The sequence below is a fragment of the Oryzias latipes genome, chromosome 6, assembly GCF_053564925.1.
Source record: "Oryzias latipes strain Hd-rR chromosome 6, Olatipes_Hd-rR_3.1".
NCBI classification, from domain to species: domain Eukaryota; kingdom Metazoa; phylum Chordata; class Actinopteri; order Beloniformes; family Adrianichthyidae; genus Oryzias; species Oryzias latipes.
The window spans coordinates 32690738-32714281 of NC_136242.1; the positions used below are offsets into that span (position 1 = coordinate 32690738).

General features: G+C 41.0%; 1 protein-coding gene across 2 annotated transcripts in view; it reads right to left on the reverse strand.

The window, feature by feature from the left end:
* Positions 1-23544, reverse strand: part of tmtc2b (transmembrane O-mannosyltransferase targeting cadherins 2b) — a 109065-nt gene that overhangs the window by 57188 nt on the left and 28333 nt on the right. For both annotated transcript variants that reach the window (XM_078949063.1, XM_023956084.2), the window contains exon 2: positions 3641-4217. In XM_078949063.1, the coding sequence (XP_078805189.1) occupies positions 3641-4217 (577 nt within the window). The remainder of the gene's footprint in view (positions 1-3640; positions 4218-23544) is intronic.

The window sequence follows — 23544 nt, forward strand, 5'->3', positions numbered from 1 at the left end:
ATTGTTGGACGAGTTTTTTATGAACCTGTAGATAAAAGAGCAGCTTCCAGTCTTCAAAGAGAGCCCGTAATGACACAAAGGGAGCTGTAGATAAAACTCCAGATGTACTGTAATTGACTGCACGCCACCATCAGATAAGGAAGCCGCACTTTACTGTTTCAAGTGTTAAATGTCAAATGAGCTGTGTAGAAATCTCGGAGATAAAACGGTGCTGGCCCATTACAGCTTGTCGCTCATGCAACTGATCTGCCTTCTTACGAGTTTGATAGAGTTACATTTGTGCTTTTACACTTCAATCTTTCGAAAACATTATTAGGAGGTCTTATAAGAAGTTTTATTTTTATTTTTGTGCATTAATGTATGTTTAATGTACAATTTAACTTACATGCAGTCAGTGTTTTATCTGCAACTCCCCTTTGCAGGCCACCACTCAACATCATAGGAGACAAATGTTCCAAATTGTGAAAGGGCTGTTTGTCATTTAGATCAGAGTGGGTCGTGAAATTCATGCCTGATCACAAAGTCCTCTTTGCTCAAGAGACAACAAGAAGGAAGTCTAGATCTGGAAATGAGAGAGCTGTTGTTCTGCCTTTTATGCCGTCTGTGGTGAGCCTAAATGACACGCTATGATAATGACAGTTGTCAGCTGAAATGTGCGTGTCACAAAAACAAAGGCCTGACCGTCAGAGAAACGTTTTCTCATTCTTCACTCGTGTGCAATTCAAGTTCATTTATCTAAAAAGCAAAAATAAATATTTTGTATGTGGCTTTTGGAAAATATGCATTCAGTGTTACAAAAAAAGGGCTACAGAGCTGCAAAAACATAATCCTAGATCAGGAGGTCCCTAAGCAAAAATAAAACACAGCAATTGTTTTTTTTTTAAATAGTTCTTCTCTTTAATAATTATTTCAGGCAACTCAAAGCACAGTAGATTACATAAGAAGCAGAATTTGTGTTAAGAAAAACTGGTTTCAACTATTTTAATCAGTCCTTTACTTTATTATTCTCAATGGTGAAGGTAATAAAACAATAATAAAATGTTTGTGTTGCATTGTTTTCGAAAAGCATTTGATGTTACAACAATAATTTACAAAGAACTAACATTTACTGCACAACTATAGGGTCAAATTTAGATCATTTTAAAATGAATGGGGAAAAAAAAGTAAATTTTAAAAAAAAAGATTCGAAAAATTGAAAACAAGACACTGTGATTCAAACAAAAAATAAAATCTAAAAACAGTTTTAAACTCAAAAGAACATATTGTAAACGTAATGAGTTTTTTTATTAAATTAAAAATTGTAAAATTGAAAAACTACGGTAATATTGTAAACTTGGAAAAAAATGTGAATAAATAAGTGTAAATGTAAAACTTGAATAAAAAAGTTCAATTGAAAAGTTTTACCAAATAAAATAATGTTTACTTGTTTACTTATTTATAAAAAATCATAGTATCTTCTTTTCATTCTTTCAAATTTTTATTTTTTTATTTTTTATTTTTCAAATTTACAATCTTGTTTTTCATTAGCTTTAAGCTGATTTGACCCGACACAAAACTTTGAGAAATATTTTTAAGTTTATTGACATTCAGGATTTTTCTTGTTTCAATGCCGGATTTTATATTAAGTATCTTACATTTAATTGTAAAGCTTTTATTTCAGATTTTTTATATATTTTTTCTAGTTTTATGCAAAGCTGATGTAGTAAAAACACCAAACACTGACTTCAGTGTGAAGTGGAAGCAGAAATCTGCCACGGAGTCTCTGTTTGCCATTGTTTACCTCAGTGGCAAACAATGACAGAAATACACGGAGCCTCCACTGCGGCAAAACTAAAAGCATCTTTCAGTCCCTTTTTTCTCCCAAAGACAATGGGATTGGCGCTGTGTTTGGTCTGTCAGCTCTGAGGCATCATTTACTTCGGCCCTTTTGGCCCATTTTCCTTACAGTCTAAGCGGGCCTGACAAGTCATTAGAGGGCTCGTCTTCCAGCAGCGATGGACGGACCACACTCCAGAAGACACGATGAGGACGATAAAGTGGAAACGATGGGGGCACAGCACGGTGACGGAGGCAGCAACGGGTCGAGTCTTCATCACCACAGTTTACCGAGCAGTAACAGGGACACGAGGGATTCACTGTTTGCTCTTCTTTCCGGCTTTTGGGGCCAGTTCACCACACTCCGACTGGCTGCTCTGCCGCTTTTTGGTCACATTTATGCACACATCCCGCTGAATTTACCACGATGGGTGGGGAGCTGCAGATGGCAAACTGAATAGGCGGTAAATGGTAATTGGTTCTGAAAGGTGCTTTTGGGAAAAAAGGCTGGTGCTTCAATAATAAGAAAGAAAAAAAAAGATGATTGCTTTTGTTCACTTGGGCACTCTAAAAAAATAAAAATTTACATTTTTTGTTACTGGTATGCAAAACAGAAGAAAAATATAATCTGCTAAAATATAGATATTAGATGAAATAGGAAGGTATTGACTTTCTTCATTTCTGCAACAGCAGGGGGGGAATATGCACGGATTTAAACAAACCAATTTTTTTTAAAATCAGAAAATAAAATCTAGTTTATGTATTTTTTTCTGAATTTAATAGAATAAAAACAGCATTGAATCAGGGTGGTGAATCTGTTCATCACCCAGCAGACAAAACATCAATGAACTTAAAGCTATTGTTTAGAAATTTAGAGAAGTACTTACAAAACCTCTTTTAGACCGTTGTGCGCTTTACAAAAAAGAACAGGAAGAATTTTTCTTTATGTAAGTTGTGGACATCACACTCATGAGTTATTTCTACCAGTACATTTACAAGCAATGTTTTCTGACAGATTGGGTGGTTATAGTTAGAGGAAGGAAATTAATCTGAGAGAAGTCGAGGCACGCAAAACTAAAAAGAGCTTTTGTATAACAACATATGGAGTAAAGTTATGGAAGAGTCTGAATGATGTACCACCACAGTAATAGTAGTATAAACCACTTTAAGCAAAAGAGAATAGTTTTCAGTATGAGGAAGAAAGATGAATCTGAGTTCTACAGCTTCTTGTTTGTGTAGGTGCTATCTTATAAAAATGAGGTACTGTGTTGTTGTTTGTTCTTTATTATTGTGTTGAGGTAACCTGCGGTTATCAGGTTTTAATGCACACCCAGCAGCCAATCAGGATCGAGTATTCACCCGGACCATGGTATAAAAAGTGATAATGCACACTTTGTCTTCCATTAACCCTTTCTTCTAATCACGAAACAATTTCCCTTTGTTGTTTTCTATGTAGAATTCGAAATAAATTTACAAACAAACGGTAAAGCTCTGTCGGAGCCTCCTGCCGACCAAGGGAAAACATTTTTGTCCGGTCGAACTTTTTTCAAATCAACCAAGAACTACAATTCCCAGAGCCCCACCCCTTTACGTCACCAAAAAAAACAAAAGGTCCTCGGTAGAAACCAAAATGAGTTCCTTCAGTTGTATGCTGTGGCTGGAAGAAAACTGTTTGCATTGCTGGTTAGTCAGAAGGATAAGGGACTTTTGTTAATCAACTGCTTTTTGCTCATGCTATTTTGTCATTGAAATGACTTGAATGAATGTGTATTGAAATGACTGTGCCAAAATATTTGCCTGGGTTGTCGACTGGAAAATAGTTTACCTTGTAGACGAGCGTGACGATCTGCCGCAGCCTGAGTCTGTGGACAACGCAGACGTCGTACAACGCAGACACGGCCAGGACGGTGACTCCCAGCTCCTTCCACAGCATGCTGCATGCAGCACATCCCAAACTGCCCAGGAGCCACGCTGTGAGCCGCAGGGCCCCGTCCGGCCCCCGCAGCCTGCAGTGACGGATGTAACACAGCAGCGACAGCAAAAAGAACAGGGCAGCACCCTCGTCGGCCCGTCCGACCACACCGGCCACCGCCTCGGTGTGGATGGGGTGAGAAGCGAAGAGCAAGCCTGCCAGAAGGCTCCACGGTCCTCCTCCGAGCAGCAGGCGAGCCAGGATGGTAAACAGGACAGTTACAGCACCGTGGAAGGCCACATTAACCACGTGGTACCCCCAAGGCTCCATCCCACCCACAGCATGATTAAGGCGGAAGGAGAGGGTGCAGAGGGGTCGGTAAGACTTATGGCTGCCACTGTGTGTGAGTAAGGTGCCCCAGAAGTCATCGTAAAAGAGGTTTGTCCAGGGGGTCTCTGGAAGGAGGTCCTGATTGGTCTTGATTGCACGGCTGTGAGAGAAAAGAAATGGAAATGTCAGGTGGAAAAAAGCTGTTTACCGCTCAATGTAGATTTACACTTTCTGGGAATTCAGAAAAACAATCTTTTTTAAATTTTTTATATTTGTTTAAAGTTTTACCACAAAGTGATAAAGGTTTTGGACAGTTTAGTCACCGAGGCCTGTGGATCTGATATTAAGTAAAACCATCAAACCCACAGCCACAAACACAAACACATGCATGCTGGGAAACGGTGTTTAGAGAGATTGTGGCCTCTAGGGACAAACAACCTGGCAGCTCACATACAGGAGGAAGAAACAAAAATGTAAGCCAAAGGACACCGTATACCAGAGTTCAAGCTTTAAGCTCTTTGTTTATGTGGACACTAGCAACCAAACATCCCCTTTGTCACAGGTAAACCCACCTAATATTGTCACATCAGCCTCTAGCTGTCAATGTCTGTGCCTGCCAGCTCTTCCTGCTAGCACATGTTGCCACACGAGAATATTTGCATGGATGCCAACGGCTTTTTGTCCCGTTCCACACACCTCCGCTGTTCCTCTACGGCATCCTGATGGTTTTCTTAATGAGCCGCCCCAGAGAGAGGGTGGCTGCCAAAGCAGAGCAGAGGTGTTGCAATTTGCAAGCGTGATAAATGGTACATGACAACTGGTAACAAAGCAAGCGCACCAGGTTGTAATCTGTCCTCACTGTTGTCGCAATTCCCACACAAATGAGCTCAGAGGGAGATGGGTGGAGAGAAAACCGGGACGCCTCGTGCAGGAACTGACAACCCCTTTATTAGTAAATAAAGAAGAGGGAAAAGCAGAGTATCAAGGAGAAAAGCGCCACATCCTTAGATGCTCTTGGAATCTCAGGCCAAACGTCGTGTCCTGACGAAGAGCTGCCAAAGCAGAGCTATCCTCCTTCAAAAAGAGCGCGTGAGAAGTTTTGTTTGCTGCTGCAGGGATTGCAACATCCATCAAAGACTGAACCCATTCTGTGAAAGGGATGAGTGGCTATATTCTCTGTTGTGATGGATCTCAGGGAATGCAGTAAGTACTACCAGGCTTTGGGATGCTGGAAAAAGGCAAGGCAATAATCAGGAGGGATTCAAAAGAAATGCCTTGGATCTCAGAACAAAAGTGATTGGGTTTCCACTCACTCTGTCTCTCTCTGGAGAGGCTGATGAAGCCTGGAACCCTGCAGGTTTAGAGCCGCTCGTCCAAATCTCCACTGGATTTCTCAGACACGCTGAAGTGTTTTCACAAGCTCCTTTGTCAGATTAAACCTCCACTCAATTAAGGATGCTCCGATAAACGGTGCTAAAGTTCAGAATCACAAAAACATATCATGGAATAACTGAGAAATGCAGAAATAAAGGGGCTGTGGCCTCCTGCTTCACTCTTTCACCACTGTCAGAGCGGATAAATGACTTTACCCGCAGTTGAAGTAAAACATTTGCATTTGGGTCCAGGAAGTCATGCTTGCTTTCTCCAATCTGTCAGCTCATTGATTCAGCATGTGTGTTCATCAACGCCGCGCCGCTCTCCTCTTCTGAGCAAACAGGCCAGCTGGTGAGGAGGATCGGGTTTCCGCTGCTGGCTGGACCTGATTTTTCAGGAGAGCTGGCAGCAGCGCAGACTCCTGTGTGCGCTCGGACCCTCTCCAGCCGGGAGCACATTCCTCCCCCAAACACCGACCTGCACACCCACTCCCAGAGGAACGGAGAGGTCATGGGGGCCACTAACGAGGAAAAACGTCTTCACCTTCCCTTAGTCTCTCCTGATAATCTGCTTCTGTCTGCATGTGTGTACCTTTCCAGAATTTGTGTGGATTTTCTTCATGAGGCTTAGTCTGTTATTTCTGTTCTCTGTTGCATCAGAAACTGCAGTTTTATCCTCGTTGTTTAGTTGGCCAAAGCTTGGACAAATCTTAGTTATACAGCATGGAACATCTAAAGTCCCACTGCTGTGCCCTTTTTTTTCCATTTTTAAAGCATCCCTTGTGGTCTTTTAATAATCATTATGCTGTTTATTTTAAGCAAAAATCCAAAAAGCTGTGTCGGTTTCAAGCACATAGTTTCTGCAGGGCAGGAGTTCGTTAGAAATTCAGCTCTGAGTTGTGTAGCAACCCCGCCCCCCGTTCCCCTCCCCATTGCTGAGGGCTCTCTGTTTTAGATATGTCCTCAATCGTCAGTAGAATTCCACAAGAACATGTTAAAACCACCAAAAACACTATTTTCACTGGAGTGAGTCTTTTAAAAAATAGTTCATGCAAGTGAAAAAAAAAAAAGGTAATGATAGATACAGAATATGCAAATTTAACCCATTTTCCACCAAAAACACTTTTGGAATTATCTGTTTTTTGAAGTGAAAAACATTACTGTGCACCTCCAGAGCAGCTTCCCCCCCCCACAATGTGAGCGTTACAGTTTAATGATAGCTGGATCCAGTGTCTGAAAAATCCCACATAAACAGGCTAAAATTGAAGATCGATTGGGTGCAGAGGCCATGCAGCCAGAGCAAATGAGAGATGAGGCTAAATATTGAAAAGAGATTGAAAACCGAGAACATGTCATCAGGATTTTTCCTGCAACTCTGCTTAATAAATGGGAGATGAAGCTATCGAGGGAACAGAGATCTATGACCACATTGAAGCTTTAATATCCTTCAAAGAGCGGAGGAAAAAGACGAAGCCGCCTCCCCCAAAAACACCTCAGGGCACGCATCCAGCCACAGTCACGTCAGCATCCACTGAAAAAATTACAGTCACTTAAAAATCCTTGTAACAATTTTGTACGTGTTGTTTAATTTGCAAGAATCTAGTAAAATGTACTTATAATTCTTGTAAAATTCTCACTTTTTCTTACAATTCTATTACTTCGGTTTTGTTTTGGTTATTATTAGTTGTTGTTGACTTGTTAACTGACATCTATCGACAAGATTTTAAAAAACATTTTGTGAGTTTCTTAAAAAATAATGTTTTTACATGTAATTGAGTAAATTTAACTTGTATTTTTCGAATACATGAATATTTATCATTTTACCCATCAACACAAACAACAAACATACATACATCATCCAACTACATCATTTTCTACACTATATCAGATTATTAACGCGCCTTTTCAAGCTGACAGCAAACAGAATAAGTAATAACACAACGCGTCCAACATGGCAGTCAAGTTCAAAACCTCAGTTGTGACTTCAGTTTTAGTAACGTCATTCATTTCAATCAATAGAGCGAATACTGATCGTGATTCTGGAGCGTTGCAAAAGTCCACACTGTCTGAGTCCAGAACCGCTAAAGAGAAAGTCCGCCCTGTACATTATGAGGCTCATGAAGATTTCCATTTGTGACAGCAGTAAAAAGAAAATCGAGTCCTTTGGGAGTTTGGGTAAAATGATGGAAGGTCTGCCAACTATATGTCAGCACCAAGATTCAATATCACAAAAGAAGCCCAGCGGTATTTTTAGACGGCCTGCAGAGACGCAGGGGAAGCCTGCTCAGTGTTTCCGGAAAGCTGTTTGTCTAATGTTTCTTCCCATGGGCACGTTAGCGGGTCATTAATGCCACGCCTCCACCGCTCTCATGTTAACCTCACATTTGTTTAAACAACAAAGATGTTCAAACCGCTATATTAATCATGCATTCAAAAAGAAAAAAGAAAAAACAGCACAAATGGGACTAGTTCTCTTTCACTAAAGAAGATTTTTTTTTTTATCAAGTGTAGAACAACAAGAGCAAAATACAAAACAAAAATATGTTTTTGCAAAAAGGCACAAAATAAAAGCTACAAATGTTTATATCCAGCGCAAAACTTGGTTTTCTATCATGGTCTGGGTAAATACTCTATTCAGATTGGCTGCAGGGCGTCCATTGAAAAAGGGATATTTAACATTAAAAAAAAATGTTTTAGTCCAATGGTCTACATCACTGCACTGGCCTAAACTTGTTGGACCCAAGAAATGTCCAACTTGGATAGTGGACATGACAGGATGTCAGTCGAACCTAACCCTTGTGCTATCCTAGGCACTTTAACATTGGGAGTTGGGTCATCTAGACCCACTAGACAGTGCTCTGAACCTTTTCTCTTCAATGATTTGTGATCTTCACTGGTGTCCATGGATTACATGAAATCTTTCCACCTTTATCCACCTTTGTCATGGTAGGGAGAACACGTCAAAGTAAGGGTGGGGTCATCTAAGATAAGGCAAGGGATAATTAGAAAAAGTTACGTGCCTCTCTATCTGTCCTGCTCATCTCACTCCTCGACACAGAGCGAATGCATGTTAATAAATAATTTTATTAGTAACAATAAAATAAATGATTTGTTTATGGACATATATGTATCAGAGTTACTGGTGGATACAAGCAATCTGCAACTGCTTCTTCGTCATCTGGACAAAAACAAGCGCAAAGAAGTGTCCTTTCCCTCTGAAATGATGCTTCGGAGCCCTCAACATAATGTTTGGTGCATTGGTCAGTCCTCATTCACCAGCTGCAGGTTCTGTGTATCAAATGATCTGCTTATTGGGAAAATAAGTTAAAAATAAAAAATAACAAGAATAAAATACTAATACTTGATTTTGTATTTATTTTTTCATTAGTGACCATGGTATAAGCAGGATAATAATGCCCTTAAAGTCATTCATTATTGCTTTCCAGAAGCAAGTGTCCGATGCACCTTCCATTTGTCAATTAATTTCTGATAATGACACCTCAAAGTGCATTACCCCTTACATAATTTCCTGTTATTCATAATACAGTTTATATATGTAAAAGTATTATTTATTCATTCAAAATGAATTTGTGGTAAATTACTGCCTTTATGGATGAATGTTGCAGAGATCAAAGTGACAATAAATAAAAGAAAGTCCACAAAAGGTCATATCATTTCTTGATTCTAAAGGTTTTATAGTATAAAGCTGAAGGAAAAGGAAACAGAAGAGTAGCTGAGTACCTCAGAGACCCCCATAAAATCCCCATTGTTAAAAGTGAATTGCTTCTTTCTTCGGCTTGACGTGTGCGACGATCGAGCCAAGAATAAAAAAGTTCTTGGAAAAAGCCTTCAGGAAACTGGGGGCAAGGAAGTTATAATTTTTGTTGCTCTGTAGCAGGATGCATTTACTTTGTAAATAACCCTTTAACATGCAAACCTTAGGATGTGTGCTTAGTCCATTCTGCTGTGTTAGTCTTTTCTTTTTAACATTATCAAGGAACAAACTAGAAATGCAGTGTTTCCCATCTCGTTTATTTGTAACCACATGAGCAGAAGAGAAAGTCTGGATGAATGTGTATCAAAAAAAACTTAAAGCACCACAAAAAACCCAATCCACTTTGCTTTTCAATATTATTATGCAATTTGTTTAAAGTCTTTGGTCAAAAACAGCTTTTTTTAAGCTGTCATTTTATAAATATAGTGAAAAAAACACACAGGTAATACTTATACTAGAATTCATCCATGTAAGCTTTGCTAAAGCGTGAAATGCACCCCTCGTTCTACAACACTCACTGCGGCCAATTCCCCCCAGCAACACTCCAAAATGCATCCTCCCCCCTGAAAAAAAAGGGGGCATATTTGCATTGCTCCACGGCCACAATCGCACACCCTCGCTCCATTTCATGGCACAGCAGACAAGCAAACACTGGGACATAGAGACATTGAGTCTGGAGCATGGCGGGCTTGTCCTGTATTGCAGAGAGCTCAGTGAATGCCCGTGCCTGCTGCCTAGCATCCCAGATCAGCCCTTTGTTCTGGACAAGACGGGCACACAAGGCTGTGACCTGCATGCTGATCACCAGAAAACCAGAAAACCTCACTGCCACATGGCCCAACACACTAACAAAGCAGGCTTCCTCAAACTATATGCTAGGTAACATATTTGCATTTGTCAACTCGCTCCTGTGAGACTCGTTCATCCCTTAAAGATGGGATTTCGAAGAAAAAAAGGACCAAGTGAAGAGAAAAGAGAAAAGCCAAACAATAAGTCCACTGCCTTATGTGACAGTAATTGGACGTCTGGCTAAATACGGACAGATTGTTTGCTAACAGGCACATGGCTGGATTCAGTCAGAATGTATACAAATGAGGCTATACTGCTGAAGTGGAAAAGGTATGGCCAAGGAAGGTCTAACTTTTATTTTATTTTATGCTACTACTAAACTATTATTTAGAAATAATTGTACTTGTCAAAAACTACACATCTGAATTTCCGGTTTTCTTTAAAAACAAACGTTTTCCACTCGTTGGATCAGTGTCTCTTTCAGGATTCTGTTCGAGCTTGAAGGTTGATCTAAAGGTGGTCATCTAAATATCCTCCGTAGCTCTTAATTGGAGAATATAGACTTTTATTGTCATTTAAACAGCAACCCTGAGCAACAATATTAGAGTTTCCAAAGCTAACTAAAAAATAGAAGTAGAAATAGGCAGCAAACACAGATTTCACAGTGATGGTGCAGGAAGCTGTTGGTGGGTTCATCGCCCTGAAAGGCTGTGAGTGGAAACTATTTTCAGTCTAGATGTGACCGCGGTGTGCTGTGGGTGAGACCGGTCCTTGGTGGCGTTTCATGTCCTCTTTGTGACCCGAGCGTTGGAAACGTTTTATATGGGTCAAAGGTTTCCACAGGAGAGCTGATCTGTCTTGATGACACATTGGAGAGCCTTCGAGTCCTGAATCTACAGATCAGAGTCATCCTGACTGAACTGGACAGCAGAAAGCTCATTGCTCTGCTTCTCTGGGTTTGGATCTTGGATCAGAAAGTGTTTTTGTGTATTTCAGGTTAATCGCAACATCGCAGTATCACACGCTCTTTGAAATACCGCAATCTTCAACCATTTATGCAATCAACGTATATCAGTTGATTGTGACGGGGACAAAATCGTCTTTTCGTATCAATTTTGCTATACGCTATGCAACACTTTACGTCTGTAAACACATTTGTAAATGAGACAGATTTAGCTGATTTATGATGATTGCGTAAGAACTTAAGTACCGTAAAGTGTTGCATATCAGCGCAAAGCTGCTTTTCGCCATTTCAAAATCCCCTGGAATTTCATTATTGGCGTAAACGGCTGAACGCTACTGTAACGGTGAAGGGGTGAAGTCGCATTTTGGGACTTTCAGGTGTCCTTTAATGATGAGGTCTTCGGTTTTCCTCATTGGACTGAGTCGGCACTCAGTAACTCCTGTTTTATTTATGTAGATTTTTGAGACAATAGACTTCTACACGGACTTTCTAAAGTTGATGGACTTGATTAATAAAGCAGCCAATACTGTTGAAGCCCCAGAATCCGTGTATTCACGAGGTTTTTTTTGCTACCACCTTGAATATTTCTCTCTGCTCAGCTCACATGGTCTTTTGCCCGACCTTTGAACATAACTAACACTGCGTTCACACCGCCCTCTGCAACGCGGGTTTGAGTGACCACTTTCAATGAAAAGTCTCTGTAAACACACATAATTGTGAGTTCTGTGTTGCAACGTAAGTTTCTATGATCGTTTTGGAGATCTACATACACAGACTAAGATTTAATAGGCACATTTCGATGGCGTTCTGTTTAAGTCATGGAAGTGCCAAACATTTGAAAATTGATCATGGAAGAGAAATGAATTACAGTTTGTGTCCAGCTGGAATTGTATAACACCAAGTCTGTTATATATCAGAACAGAGCTGTGACAGACACGCCAAGCCTCTTCCAACTGCAGGTAGCTAGTAAACAGTATGAGAAGAAACAGAAGAAGGATCACCAAGGGCTAAATTACATGTCTGTAGCTGAAGAGTTACCGTTGACCGAAGAGGGTCAACAAAAGGAGGACAACGTTGTTCATCAGTAAGTCTTCTTCTGAATGGGACTCTGTCCTGTAAGTTCTCCTTTACTTGATTTTCTCCAGTCCATCAGGAAGAACTGAAGTTCCTAAAGGAAGAGTTGGTGGATCTACTGAAATGGTCTGATTATTCCTGGCTTTTGTTCAAGTGGGTGGTTGGTGTCAAACATGAGATCCTGGTCAGTTTAGGTTTCCTGTCCACCTTTGAATTGATAAAGATTCTCATTCAACATCAACATCTTGGAATTCAGGGTCAAGCTGTTTACTCCTCAGAAAAATACTTTCTAAGGAGGTGAAATGGAATCCAATCATACATGAAAATGTAACATGCAGAATGCCATTGTCAAAATATTTTTATTTATATCATCAATATTTTTAATGTTTAAAATCCAAGCAAATTGTGAGTTGACAATGGTCACTTTCAGCTTTTAACCTGATAAAACATTATTTTGTAATTCCTTGGCAAATGAAAAGATACCAACTTTGAACTTGTAAAGTTAAAAAGAAGCTTAACTTATTGTAACAATGACACATTGTTATTTACTGTTCATTAAAAAAAAAAAAAACTAAGGTCAATAAAAATGGAATTCATTTTCTGCCAGTTTGTGTCTAAATTGGAAATTGCAGCCAAAAAGGTTTTCATGAAGTCAGTGTCACATTCCAACAAGACTGAGAAAGCTTTTTGTTCTCCAACTGGTTCTACAGCCGTGTTTCCTCCCAGACTGACCCATGTCTAATGCCGAGGCAGTCACGCCGTCTCTGCGGGGAGGGGGACACTCCACAGCACTTCTCCTCACAACAGGAGGCTTTTGTCACGCTCTGACCCTTTTGGCCGTTGGTAATAAATTAGTTGGATTCGTTCCTCCTCTCGTGTTCAGAGTGCTCCTCTTTCACATGTGGCGCAGGATCAATAAAGGGCAGACCACTCTTCCTGGACTTGTGTTTGCATTTCATCTGAGACCCTCCCGACCTGACCCACTACATTCTGGTTTTGGTCAGGACAATGTTGACCCATGGAGGGGTTCATTGAGGCCCCCACCAGATGGATGAACCGGACAAAATCAGGTGCAAGACAGTTACCGAAGCATCACCTCCAAATGGTCCACCCATAAGGCCTTTTGCCATCACCTCCTCCTTACACAGAAAGGCTTTACGAGGCAAAGTGAACCTGAACGACAGAGAACGTCACTTCAGAGGCCTCTGTGCAGTCCTGTTTATTACACTGAGGCTTAAGTGGGGAAAGCCTTTGCGTTTTAGAGCTAAAACCTTTAAAAGACCACATTTTGTTCAATCGCAACTATTATTACCCTTCATGAAGGTATATTTTTAGCTGCACAGGCTAAAGTAATTTCCCTGTGAACTCACAGGTTTGAAGTTTTTGAGGTTTATGTAAACTGACTCCAACAAATATGATATTTGAAGTAAAACTTGTTTTTACAATAAAAAGTAAGGATATAAGGAATTAGGATGAAGAGTCATTGTAGTACTGAGGGTAATAGCAGTGTCAATGGAAAAACACAGATAGAATCAACATTGTGTTGGCAAGAATGCATAAAATCGATTAAGAAGTAAATTCTGGCAAACTTAGTCAGTTTCTCTTCCTGTTTTGCGTCTTTGCCTTTTTATGTTCATGTGATGCACACAAAAAGTCGTCCAATCACAAGCTTGTCTCCACCAATTCAGGTCAATTCCAATTGCTGAAGGTGAACCACATCGAGGAATGCGTGTTAAAAATATGAAACCCTTTTTTTCACAACACTGCAAACAGTACCAAGATAAATAAAAATGACACAAATAGTCTAAAGGCCCGTACACACCGGGACGAATTTTCGCCAGCCGTTATTCGCCAGCGTTTTGCAACACTTTTTTTTTGTTTGCGATTTTCGCTGACGATGAGCCGAGTGAACATGCAATTTCATTCCCTGACGTTAGATGGCGCTTAATGTAAAACAGAAATACCCCTGTGCACAAGGTGGCGCTGCGCAACTTTACGCTTCTTAAAGTCGCTTTTCACTCAGAAGAAGAGAGCAAGTATTTACGCGCTTGTCAGAATCAAACAAAGAAAACATGAATATTTCAAGCACCAGTAGCTCCAGCTCCAGTTCCAGCGATGAAGAAATTATTGTTCTGTTGAATGATGAAAGACGCCGGAAAAGACGCAGATTTTGGTTACATCCCATAGTTACGAGAAGAGAAGAACATGGGGAGTTTTATCGACTGGTACAAGAGCTGAAAATGTATCATGAGCGTTTTCGGGGATATTTTAGAATGTCCGTCAGTGAGTGCATCTTCATCTTATTTCTTCGCGGCAGTGTAGACGCTACTTGGCGTATATCTTCTTCGCCGTGACGTATGTGTGCTCAGCAGGACAGTTTTGTGTTTGAGTGCCCCCAAGTTGTGTTTTACTGTAACTTCAGAAGCTACAGACTCGTGTGCAAAAGCGCTGTTCTCATTGGTCGTATAGTTTTTGACGCGGCGCGTCAAACCAAAAAAATGAACCCGAGGCGTTTTTTAAAAAATGACGCTTTTACACGTGCCGTTTTTCGCGTCGGTGTGCACACTCACATTGGTGCCCTTTCTTAAGTCACGAGGCGTTAAACGTCGGCGAATATTGCGCGCGAAATTCGTCCCGGTGTGTACGGGCCTTAACAGACCCAAAATGTCAGTTTTTTTATGTTTGAACCTGTCATGTCAGACATTTTCTTTGTGTTGCTTAAAATAAAAAGTGTCAATTTAAAAAAAAAGTTTCTTTGCTGAAAGACATTTTCATTTATATGGCAAATGAACAATAAATATCCAGATTGTATCCAATTAGGTAAAATAAGCTGTCTGTATTGTATCGCCAAAATGAATGGGGTTCATTCAAACTGGCAAAATGGTTGACCCCTAAAGTAATCCCATGCAGTCCTATCGATGTTTGCTTTAGGACGGTGTAAGATTACGATTCTGCCATTACTGAAAACCATCTAGCCTCTGCTTCAGGACCGTATAGTTATGTCATCTCACACAGGGGTTGATGTTGTGTCTTGGTTAGCAGTTGAGTATCATGCCTGTGATGCATTCAAGTGATGCTCTTTTAGTCCAGTCAATGCAGACATGTGGAGACACAGCAGGAGGCCCCTGATCCCTGCTGAGTCTTCACCTCAGTCAGTCGACTGAAAGGCAGCGTCTGCAAGGCAGTGACCTGAACCGAGCCCAGAGGATTAGGAGGTGAAGTGGGATACTCTCGTGTACAAGCAAGAGTTTTAGTTTGGTAAACGGATGGGAAGACTTTTAGCTACAGACTCCTTGTCCAGATACTCTGAACAATAAAAATAAGTACTAAGCTCGCATTACTTTCCTACTGTTCTTGTGCTTTAAACACAACCCCTCCAGGCCCAATTTCAAGTTGTCCTCTTTGCACCTGAAGAGACTGAGAGTCCAACTTTGATGGCCAAACTATTCTGCAAGAACAACAAACTATTTTTTATGTAATAGTCAAAAATATGTATAGGTCTGGATCAGAAGAGAGAGCACTGTGACTGAGTGGTGCAAACTGATAGAGACCATCGACATGTCCCAAAGAAAAAATACAGGTTCCCGTCTACCTGATGCATCTGGCAAATCGGTAAACTGTCAGGTTCCCCCTGCACAACATTTTAATGAAACACATGATTTTGACAGCTGTTTTCGGAATATTACTGGCAAAAGTGGTAGAAATAAAATAATGTAGGTTGCAGCAGGAATCTAGTGTTTACTTTAATTCAAATAACAAATGTGGAAAAATTAGTTGAACTGACCCTTTTTTAATAGAAAATTAAAGACCAACTATTTATATGTGAGTGTGCAGCTGATGTAAAGGGATGGCAAAATGACTGGCAGTCTTTTCTGCAGACTGAACCTAACCATCTCCAGCTCTGCATGCCATCGCGTGAGACTGCAGTGCCTTGTAAACCTATAAACATGTCCACAATGAACACAAATAGGCTCTTACGTGTTTTTTAAATGCTTTGTCTTCCACATGGCGCCAATTTGCATTTTTGCAAAGGAGCTCATTTACTCATTTAAAATTATAAGGACACCAAATCACACAAACCACACAAGCCCTTTCAACGAGGCCTGTGTGGTTTGTTTAACAGACTGAATTCTCTCATTTGCTTTGCCATTCAAGGAGAAAAAAACTCCCAGATTCATAAATCAGCACGAATAAACACAAAAGTTGACTTTGTATGTTTGATTCATTAGTGAAGGGTAGAGTAGTGCTTGTAATTACAACTCTTTTTAAGTTGCTCAATCTTTCAAAGTCAGTCAGCTGACTTACATATAAAAGGATCAGTTATAAGTTAACCCTTTAACACCAAAAATGTCCTCAGGAACCTTTGAATAAAACACGCTCTTCGAAACCTTTTTGTGATTAACATGAATCAGAAGATTCTGACGGGGAGAAAAGGAGCTTTGCATATCACCTTTGTGCAAGGCTGCTTTTCCCTGCTTCAGAATCTTCTGGAATGATGTTGATTGCACAAACAGTTAAAAACCTTCGTTAGTCAAAAGAATGGAGCAAAAGCTCTGGTGGTGAGGACTTAACCCTTGTGCTATCCTAGGCACTTTAACATTGGGAGTTGGGTCATCTAGACCCACTAGACAGTGCTCTGAACCTTTTTTCTTCAATGATTTGTGATCTTCACTGGTGTCCTTGGATTACATGAAATCTTTCCACCTTTGTCATGGTAGGGAGAACACCTCAATGTAAGGGTGGGGTCATCTAAGATAGCACAAGGGTTAAAACAAGTAGCTGAGCTGACTAATGAAACAGTTACTCCAAGGGGAATTAAAGAAAAAAAAGATGAAAATACAGAAGTCCCTTGCTATTTTGCGGTTCACCTTTGGCGGTCTTGCGGTTTTGAGGATTTGTAATTGCAGTTATAAACGAGGGATCACTGCTTCACTTAAAAATATTGAACAAGTGTTAGAACCCAGTTCTGACAGGAGGCCTATGGATCTTTAGATCTTCAAACTGCTAAAATGTATCTCTTTCATTGGGAGTGTTTCATCACAAGAGTCAGCTCTGTATTGTCCTGTCACTCTCCACACTACCCCGCCAAAGACTTCTCCCTCCGCTAATCTTTTTCTCTCAGTCAATAACATTCAGAGACAATTTCTTCAGTTTCCATTGTCGACCTAAATTGAATTCCAGACTAAGAAGTGGCATTACACTGCCTCTGTCAGCACTATTGGATTGTGAAGACCAATTACTTAACACGGGAGCCTGCAAGCTCAAGTATTCTGCTGTTCAAAACCTAAAAAGAACTCCCAACGGAGCTGAATTATAAAGTACAAAAAGAACTAAACTGAATCCATTTGATTAAAAAAAAGGAGAAATTCATATGATCAACAAAGGCTCCCCTTCAGCAAGCAGGTATCCCTCAGAGGATACTCGCAGCACACCAGTTGGGTAGTGCCAGAGTCCCTCTCATTCCAGCTCTTTTGGGTAGCTGTGATCAATCAGTAAAAATTTCTGGGAAGTAAACTGCCATTAAACAAAACTGGAAAACATTTGCACAAGCGCGGCAGGGATTGAGTGGACCCAGTTGTGTAGTCAGAATTTGCTCATGCAGAGATTTGTACTGTCCAAATTTGGACATGCGCAATATGGATTGTGCAGTCTTGATCAATAACTTATTCCTTTTTGTTTGCTTTTGTCAACACAAGAATAAAGCTCTCTAGTATCGTAAACATTTTAAGATGTACCAATTAGTGTTAACATCTCAAAAGACACTCTAACTGATAAGCGCTGTAATGTGCTTCAAGCAGAAGTAGACGCATTTCATGCATGCAAGGTACTGATTGGATAACCATTACAGATCGAATAGCGACACCACATTTATGTGCCCGAAGTATAACACTTTTTTACCTAGACGAGTAGAAAAAACTTTATACATCATTTTCTTGTGTGTTTGGACTGAATAACCTGCAAGAAAAATCTTTAAAACTTTCTGTGAACTCTCAGACACCTTAAAACCTCTCTGAATGTTTTTTTAAAAATGGCATAAAAACTAAAGGCAAAATCATGACCTGCATGACTGAAACAGAAGACAGGAAGCAAGTCTTCAATTGGGCAGCCCAAGAGGTAGTTAGTTCTCTTTGATGTCCCTCTGAACTGTACTCCTGGTTAGCGGCGGAACAAAAAAAGCTCCATGAATTAGAGAAGCCTGCTGGAAATTTGACTTCAGCAAATCTGGCAGCCCCAAAAGAATCTGTGATTTTATAGGAAAAAATGAAATGGAGCAAAAAGAAGGCATCATGTTAAATAAAGTGAAATCCAACTATTAAAGGAGGTTTTTGAGAAGCATTTGCTGCCACGACCAAAAGGGACATTTGTTTTAGGCATAAAAGGTTGCACAAAAAACTTGAAAAGGGCTTGTAAAGCAATAATGCTCAAATAGCTTCTATAGCTGCTTCCATTACACAAATGCGCTAAACTTTATTGAAAAGCTAGAAACGTCAAAAAAACACAATTCTTTTGGCGACAAAGTTTTAATTTAAGCAGCAATTATACTGTTTGAACTAAGTCATAGTTATGCGAATAAACGCAAACCAACTGACGCTATAAGTTGTTCAAAAACCCGGTGACTGATGTGAACAATCCTTTGATTCACAGCAGATACATTCACATTTCTGCCACAGCTCTAGCGCTCATCATCATCTCTCAAAGGAGAAGTCGCCGACTCATTCAGGCCTTGGAGCGGCAAGCTCCTTACACGTGGGAGGGGCTCCGGGTGAAGTCATTTTGGGAAATAGTGGTTGGTGATTTTACAGAGGTACTGTGGATCCAACAATTCCTCATGACACGCTCAACCTTGGATGAAATGTGTGACGCCGTGGGACCTCCTATGGCGCCCGCTGTGCAGTGACCGAGGCCGCCGCTGAGGCTGCCGTTCGTATCCGGTTGTTGGTCATGTGACTCATTTAATTTTTCCATTGCAGTTTTGTGGAATATGTCAATTTCGATACGCCTCCAAAAGAACTTCCTCCAAGTGCAAAAACTTGTTTTCCATAAATGCAGGTCTTTTCAAAACTGTCATGTTTCTATTGGGCAAATTTATTATCGTAAATCCAATTAGCGTGATATCATAGTCATTGGAAACACAGCTTATGACCTATTGTCACCTCAGTGGTAGAGTGGGGGAGTGTCCACCCCAAAATTGTCATATTCTGGGTTTTAAACTGGGCCCCTGCTTGACACCCTAAATCAATGGCTGGGGGGGCTTGACCTTAATGCACTTGTGACTAAGGCTCACTGCTCCCACACGGCAGTTGTCAAATGGGGAGAACAAAATCGACACACTCAGGTGTGCGACTTTAATATGTCTGCAGGCTTAACCTATAAAAGTTTACTCTTTTGAGGTTACTTACATCCTGGAATCCAGCTATACCGGCAGTTTTAAAGGCTAATTATCTAGCTTTTTTTCCCCTTCTCAGTACTTTCCAATGAATAATCCACATTATCAGCCCAAATCATCAGCAAACCTTCACAGGAACATTAATCAAAAACCTCGTTTTTTTCCACATCTTTACTTTGGTGCATTCAGTCTAACAGACGGGCCTGTATTCATTACATTTCTGGAATGCTTGTTGGTGGCATATTGTAGGCAAAGCGAACAAAGCTGAGGGAGTGGAGCGGAGTCACGGAGCCCCAGAACAGCAGGACAAAGGGCCTAGCAGAGCTCCGGCAAAGTGAAAGGGCCCCAACAAAAGGCTTAGAAGAGTTTCTTTGTGGGCCGATTGGAGGAGGCAGAGCCAGGGGACACTGGGACCTCTGCCCAGGAACCGAGATCCTGGGTTTTGGTGAGCCACTGGAGTACGACCATGTGTGGTCCATAATCACAATTAGCGAGCAGCAGGAACCACGCCTCCCACGATAAGAAAATGGAAGCCACCTTCCCGATGCCCTCTAAAGCCTGGTTAAAAAAAAAAAGCTGCAGACAAAGGCCCCCCCCCCTCCCCTTGATGGGAGATGGCCATTTAAAGGTCACACATGCATGTCTGCCCTGCTCTGTTCTTCTTCTGTGGGGGACAATAGATTTGGCAGGTGCAGCACAAGAGGCCAGAGCTGCAGGAATGAAACAGATGGGTGTAAGAGTGGAGGTGGACCTGAAAGAAACGACAGACCCTACTGGGAGAACAGAGCGGCTTCCTGAGGGGAAGACAACAGGCCGTTGTGCCACGCATTTTTAGCTGGCATGTTTATTGACGGCACAAACAATGGAAACCTGCTGATTAAACACAGCGATGCCGAAGGCGTAAACAAAAACAGAGAGAAATGTCAGTGACACCGTCTGACACACAACCACCGTCCAAGTTATCCCACGCATATCTCAATATTTCCAACCTCCCAGAAACACTTGCAACAACATGACAACAAAGCTGTGGCTCATCCTTCTGTTTAGTCAGTGGTCTTCATAAAAGCACTGCGTGGATGTCAGGCAGGAAACAGATGGACTCATGTCCTCAATTAAATTTAAAAAACAGCAGTCGCTCGTCTGCAGCTTCCGTCTGAGCTGTACTGTCCCTAGGTCAGCCGCTGAAAGTGGGAGGGGAACACGAGGCTTCTTAACTTAGGAATCCTTTCCTTAAGGAATTAGGGTCAAGCAAGAAGGGCAGCTGACCTCCAAAGTGCTCGGGATCAGGGAGGAGTGGAAGGAAGAAGGAACAGACGACTTGCGTCATTCCTCAACTCTCCGGCTCCACCTCTGTTGACCGGATTCTCACACAAGAGGCTTTACAGCTGCGCTATCTGCTTCCACCAGCGGATGGGACAAGGATTCAGACAGCGCCGAGCCGGTGATTCCTCTCAACAGACGCTAAACTTCCATTCCTGGATGTCCAACAGGCCATACTTCACAGCTGTCACTTTTATCTGATCTGAACATCAACGGCATCTAAACACGCACCCTTCAAGCGACACTCAACAGCTTGTTGCGGCCTGTGGTAGATACTAAGGTGTAATGGTAATGTTCTGTCCACAGCCCTTCCACATTTCTGATAATTCTGCCCCACAGCCGCCCTGCTAAAGTCTACAACCACAACGAAAGTTTTTTTTTTTACCTTTAACCTCTGGAAGAGGTGGCCATTTTGAATTTTCAAGGGATTCAATCTATGGCCTCCTAACTTCTCGAGCATCATTGAGAAGCTACTTGTTGGAAATAAAGTTTGTGGATCTGGAACAGCGTTGAAGTGGCGTTCCTCTGTTGTTCGCACATTTTTTACAGGAATATTGTGAAAAATGAATACATGAATCCTTGGGTAAAGCTGAAAAAAACAATATAAGATACAATATGACCATACAAGGAATGTGGGTGTGGTTAACAAAAAAACTCTGTTGCCAAGGAAATCCCAAAATTTACTTTTGCCGATTCTTCTAAAAATTACAAAGACCTGTTCGTCATCCCTAGGCAGACAAAAAATAAAATGGTTGCTAAGGAGATAAACACATTTTGAGCTGCCATTTTCAAAAGGGGCAAGTGTTTCATCTTTTTTGAGAGTAATTTATCCTTTACTGTTGAAGATGTTTCGCCTCTTCTTCAATCCATGTTTTAATACTTTATTTTTTTTTTTTATGTTACACACTTCCATACACATGAAAATGTGCTGCACAAGTAGAGCTGCCTTAGTACCTTGTCCTCACACGCATTCTTCTGGTCCTCCCCCTCAAAACATCTGGCTTACATTGTGAATAAACTGTAAAAACGAGGTGGTGAAAGCTCATGACACCACCATAAAAATAAAAATGGTTTTGTGAAGAATCTGGGGTCTAATCTGATGATTTTTTTTTGTGTCTAATTACTGAAATAATCCCCCCAAAAAACAAAGTTACCATAAAGTAGAGCCCATGTACTGTAAAACACTAAGGCTGTGCTCAGCCGTGTCATTGGGCGTACTTTTTCACTGACAGGGAAGCACAGGCTAAGGCTAAGCATTATTCATCTCCTTGGAACAAAACCTTTCTCTGTGTGCTGCCTGTGGAGCAGAATCAAGCGCTTATTTTCCATCTATGATAAATAGAACCCAAACAGCATCAAACAACATTTAAGCTCCAGGCAAAATGCAGAGATGGAACAAACATTTTTCATTGTTAGTGCAAAAAACCATGTAATTTTCAACCCTGGGAACGTCCGATAAAGAACAAAACGTTGATCGTAGCCAAAAAGCTTGGTTTCTGTACAGATGTGCGAACCTTTACAGCTGAGAATCTTTTCCTTTTTTTTCTGTCCCAACTGTTTGAAATGATGGTGAAGATGCCACATCGCACCAGCTGCTTTCACACCAGCAAAGGAGGACCAACTATTTGAAAAACTCTCTCCACAAACCATTTGGCTCAAGAGCGTCTGTGTTCTCCATCCAACTTTCTTCACTGCACTCCCACCAGGCTGTCAAACAAAGATACAACATCCAGATACAAACTTAAAGACAAGATCAAAGATCTCACCAAAAAAAAAGAAAAGAACAAATCTGGCCAAAGATTTTGTTCTGAGAAGAAAGTTGTTCAGTGAGTATTTGTCTAAGTAACAAACTGTCATTCCTGGAATGTGCTACTGAATGCAACTGGCTAGGACGCAAGTCTAATACATTTTTTCATTTTTCCAACACCCTGAGCAATATTTCATGCACAACCTCAAACTGTATGTAGGGTATCAAAAAGAAACAAGACCAAATCATCCAGAGTGCTAATTTTGGATGTTTCTGCACACTGGGGAGTTATTTGTTTCTGCAGGTGGCCTCTCAGCTGACGGTTCCTTCTCATCAGGCTGAAGGAACAAATGTGACTATTTTCTGTATAGAAGATATAATGACTATTAAAAAGAAACAAACATTAAAATAGTATTTATACAGAGGAACGATATTTTATTTATTCTAGAGATTGAGGATTAAGTAACAAATACCTTCTAACTCACATCAGCCCATATGTGGCCCAAAGGAAAGATTTGTGGGTCAGACTGGAGGGGGTTGGATGGGTCCAGTGTGTCCAAGTGCTCGAGGAGAAGCTACAGTGTTTCCGTGAGAAAAGAAGGGATACCCCCCTCCACTCACACACGACCCCCCACCCTCCCACACACAACCACACACGCATAAATCTAGTCAGAGATAAACCAGGAACAAACCATAATGGCACAATGACCTACAAACCATGTCGCCATGGGAATTATTCACAAGCTTTCAGATCACATTCCATTAAAAGTCCTCTCCAGCAGCAAGTGAGGGAAGGGGGGGTGAGGTGGGGGGGTCTGTGGGAGTTAACCCACCCCACCCTGAACCCACACGCTCTCGCTCAGCATCACTTAATGAACTCGACATAAAACAAAAGACATGTTGTTGTTCTGCTTAGCATGTGTTCTAGATGCTGTAGTGGCGCATCCACTAAATGATTCAGTACGGCTGTAAAAATAAAGGATGCTGGAATCCCAGGGAGCATAAATACTGTTTATGAGAAAAACATTTTTTTAATGACAAAAGGCCTTATTTAGTCC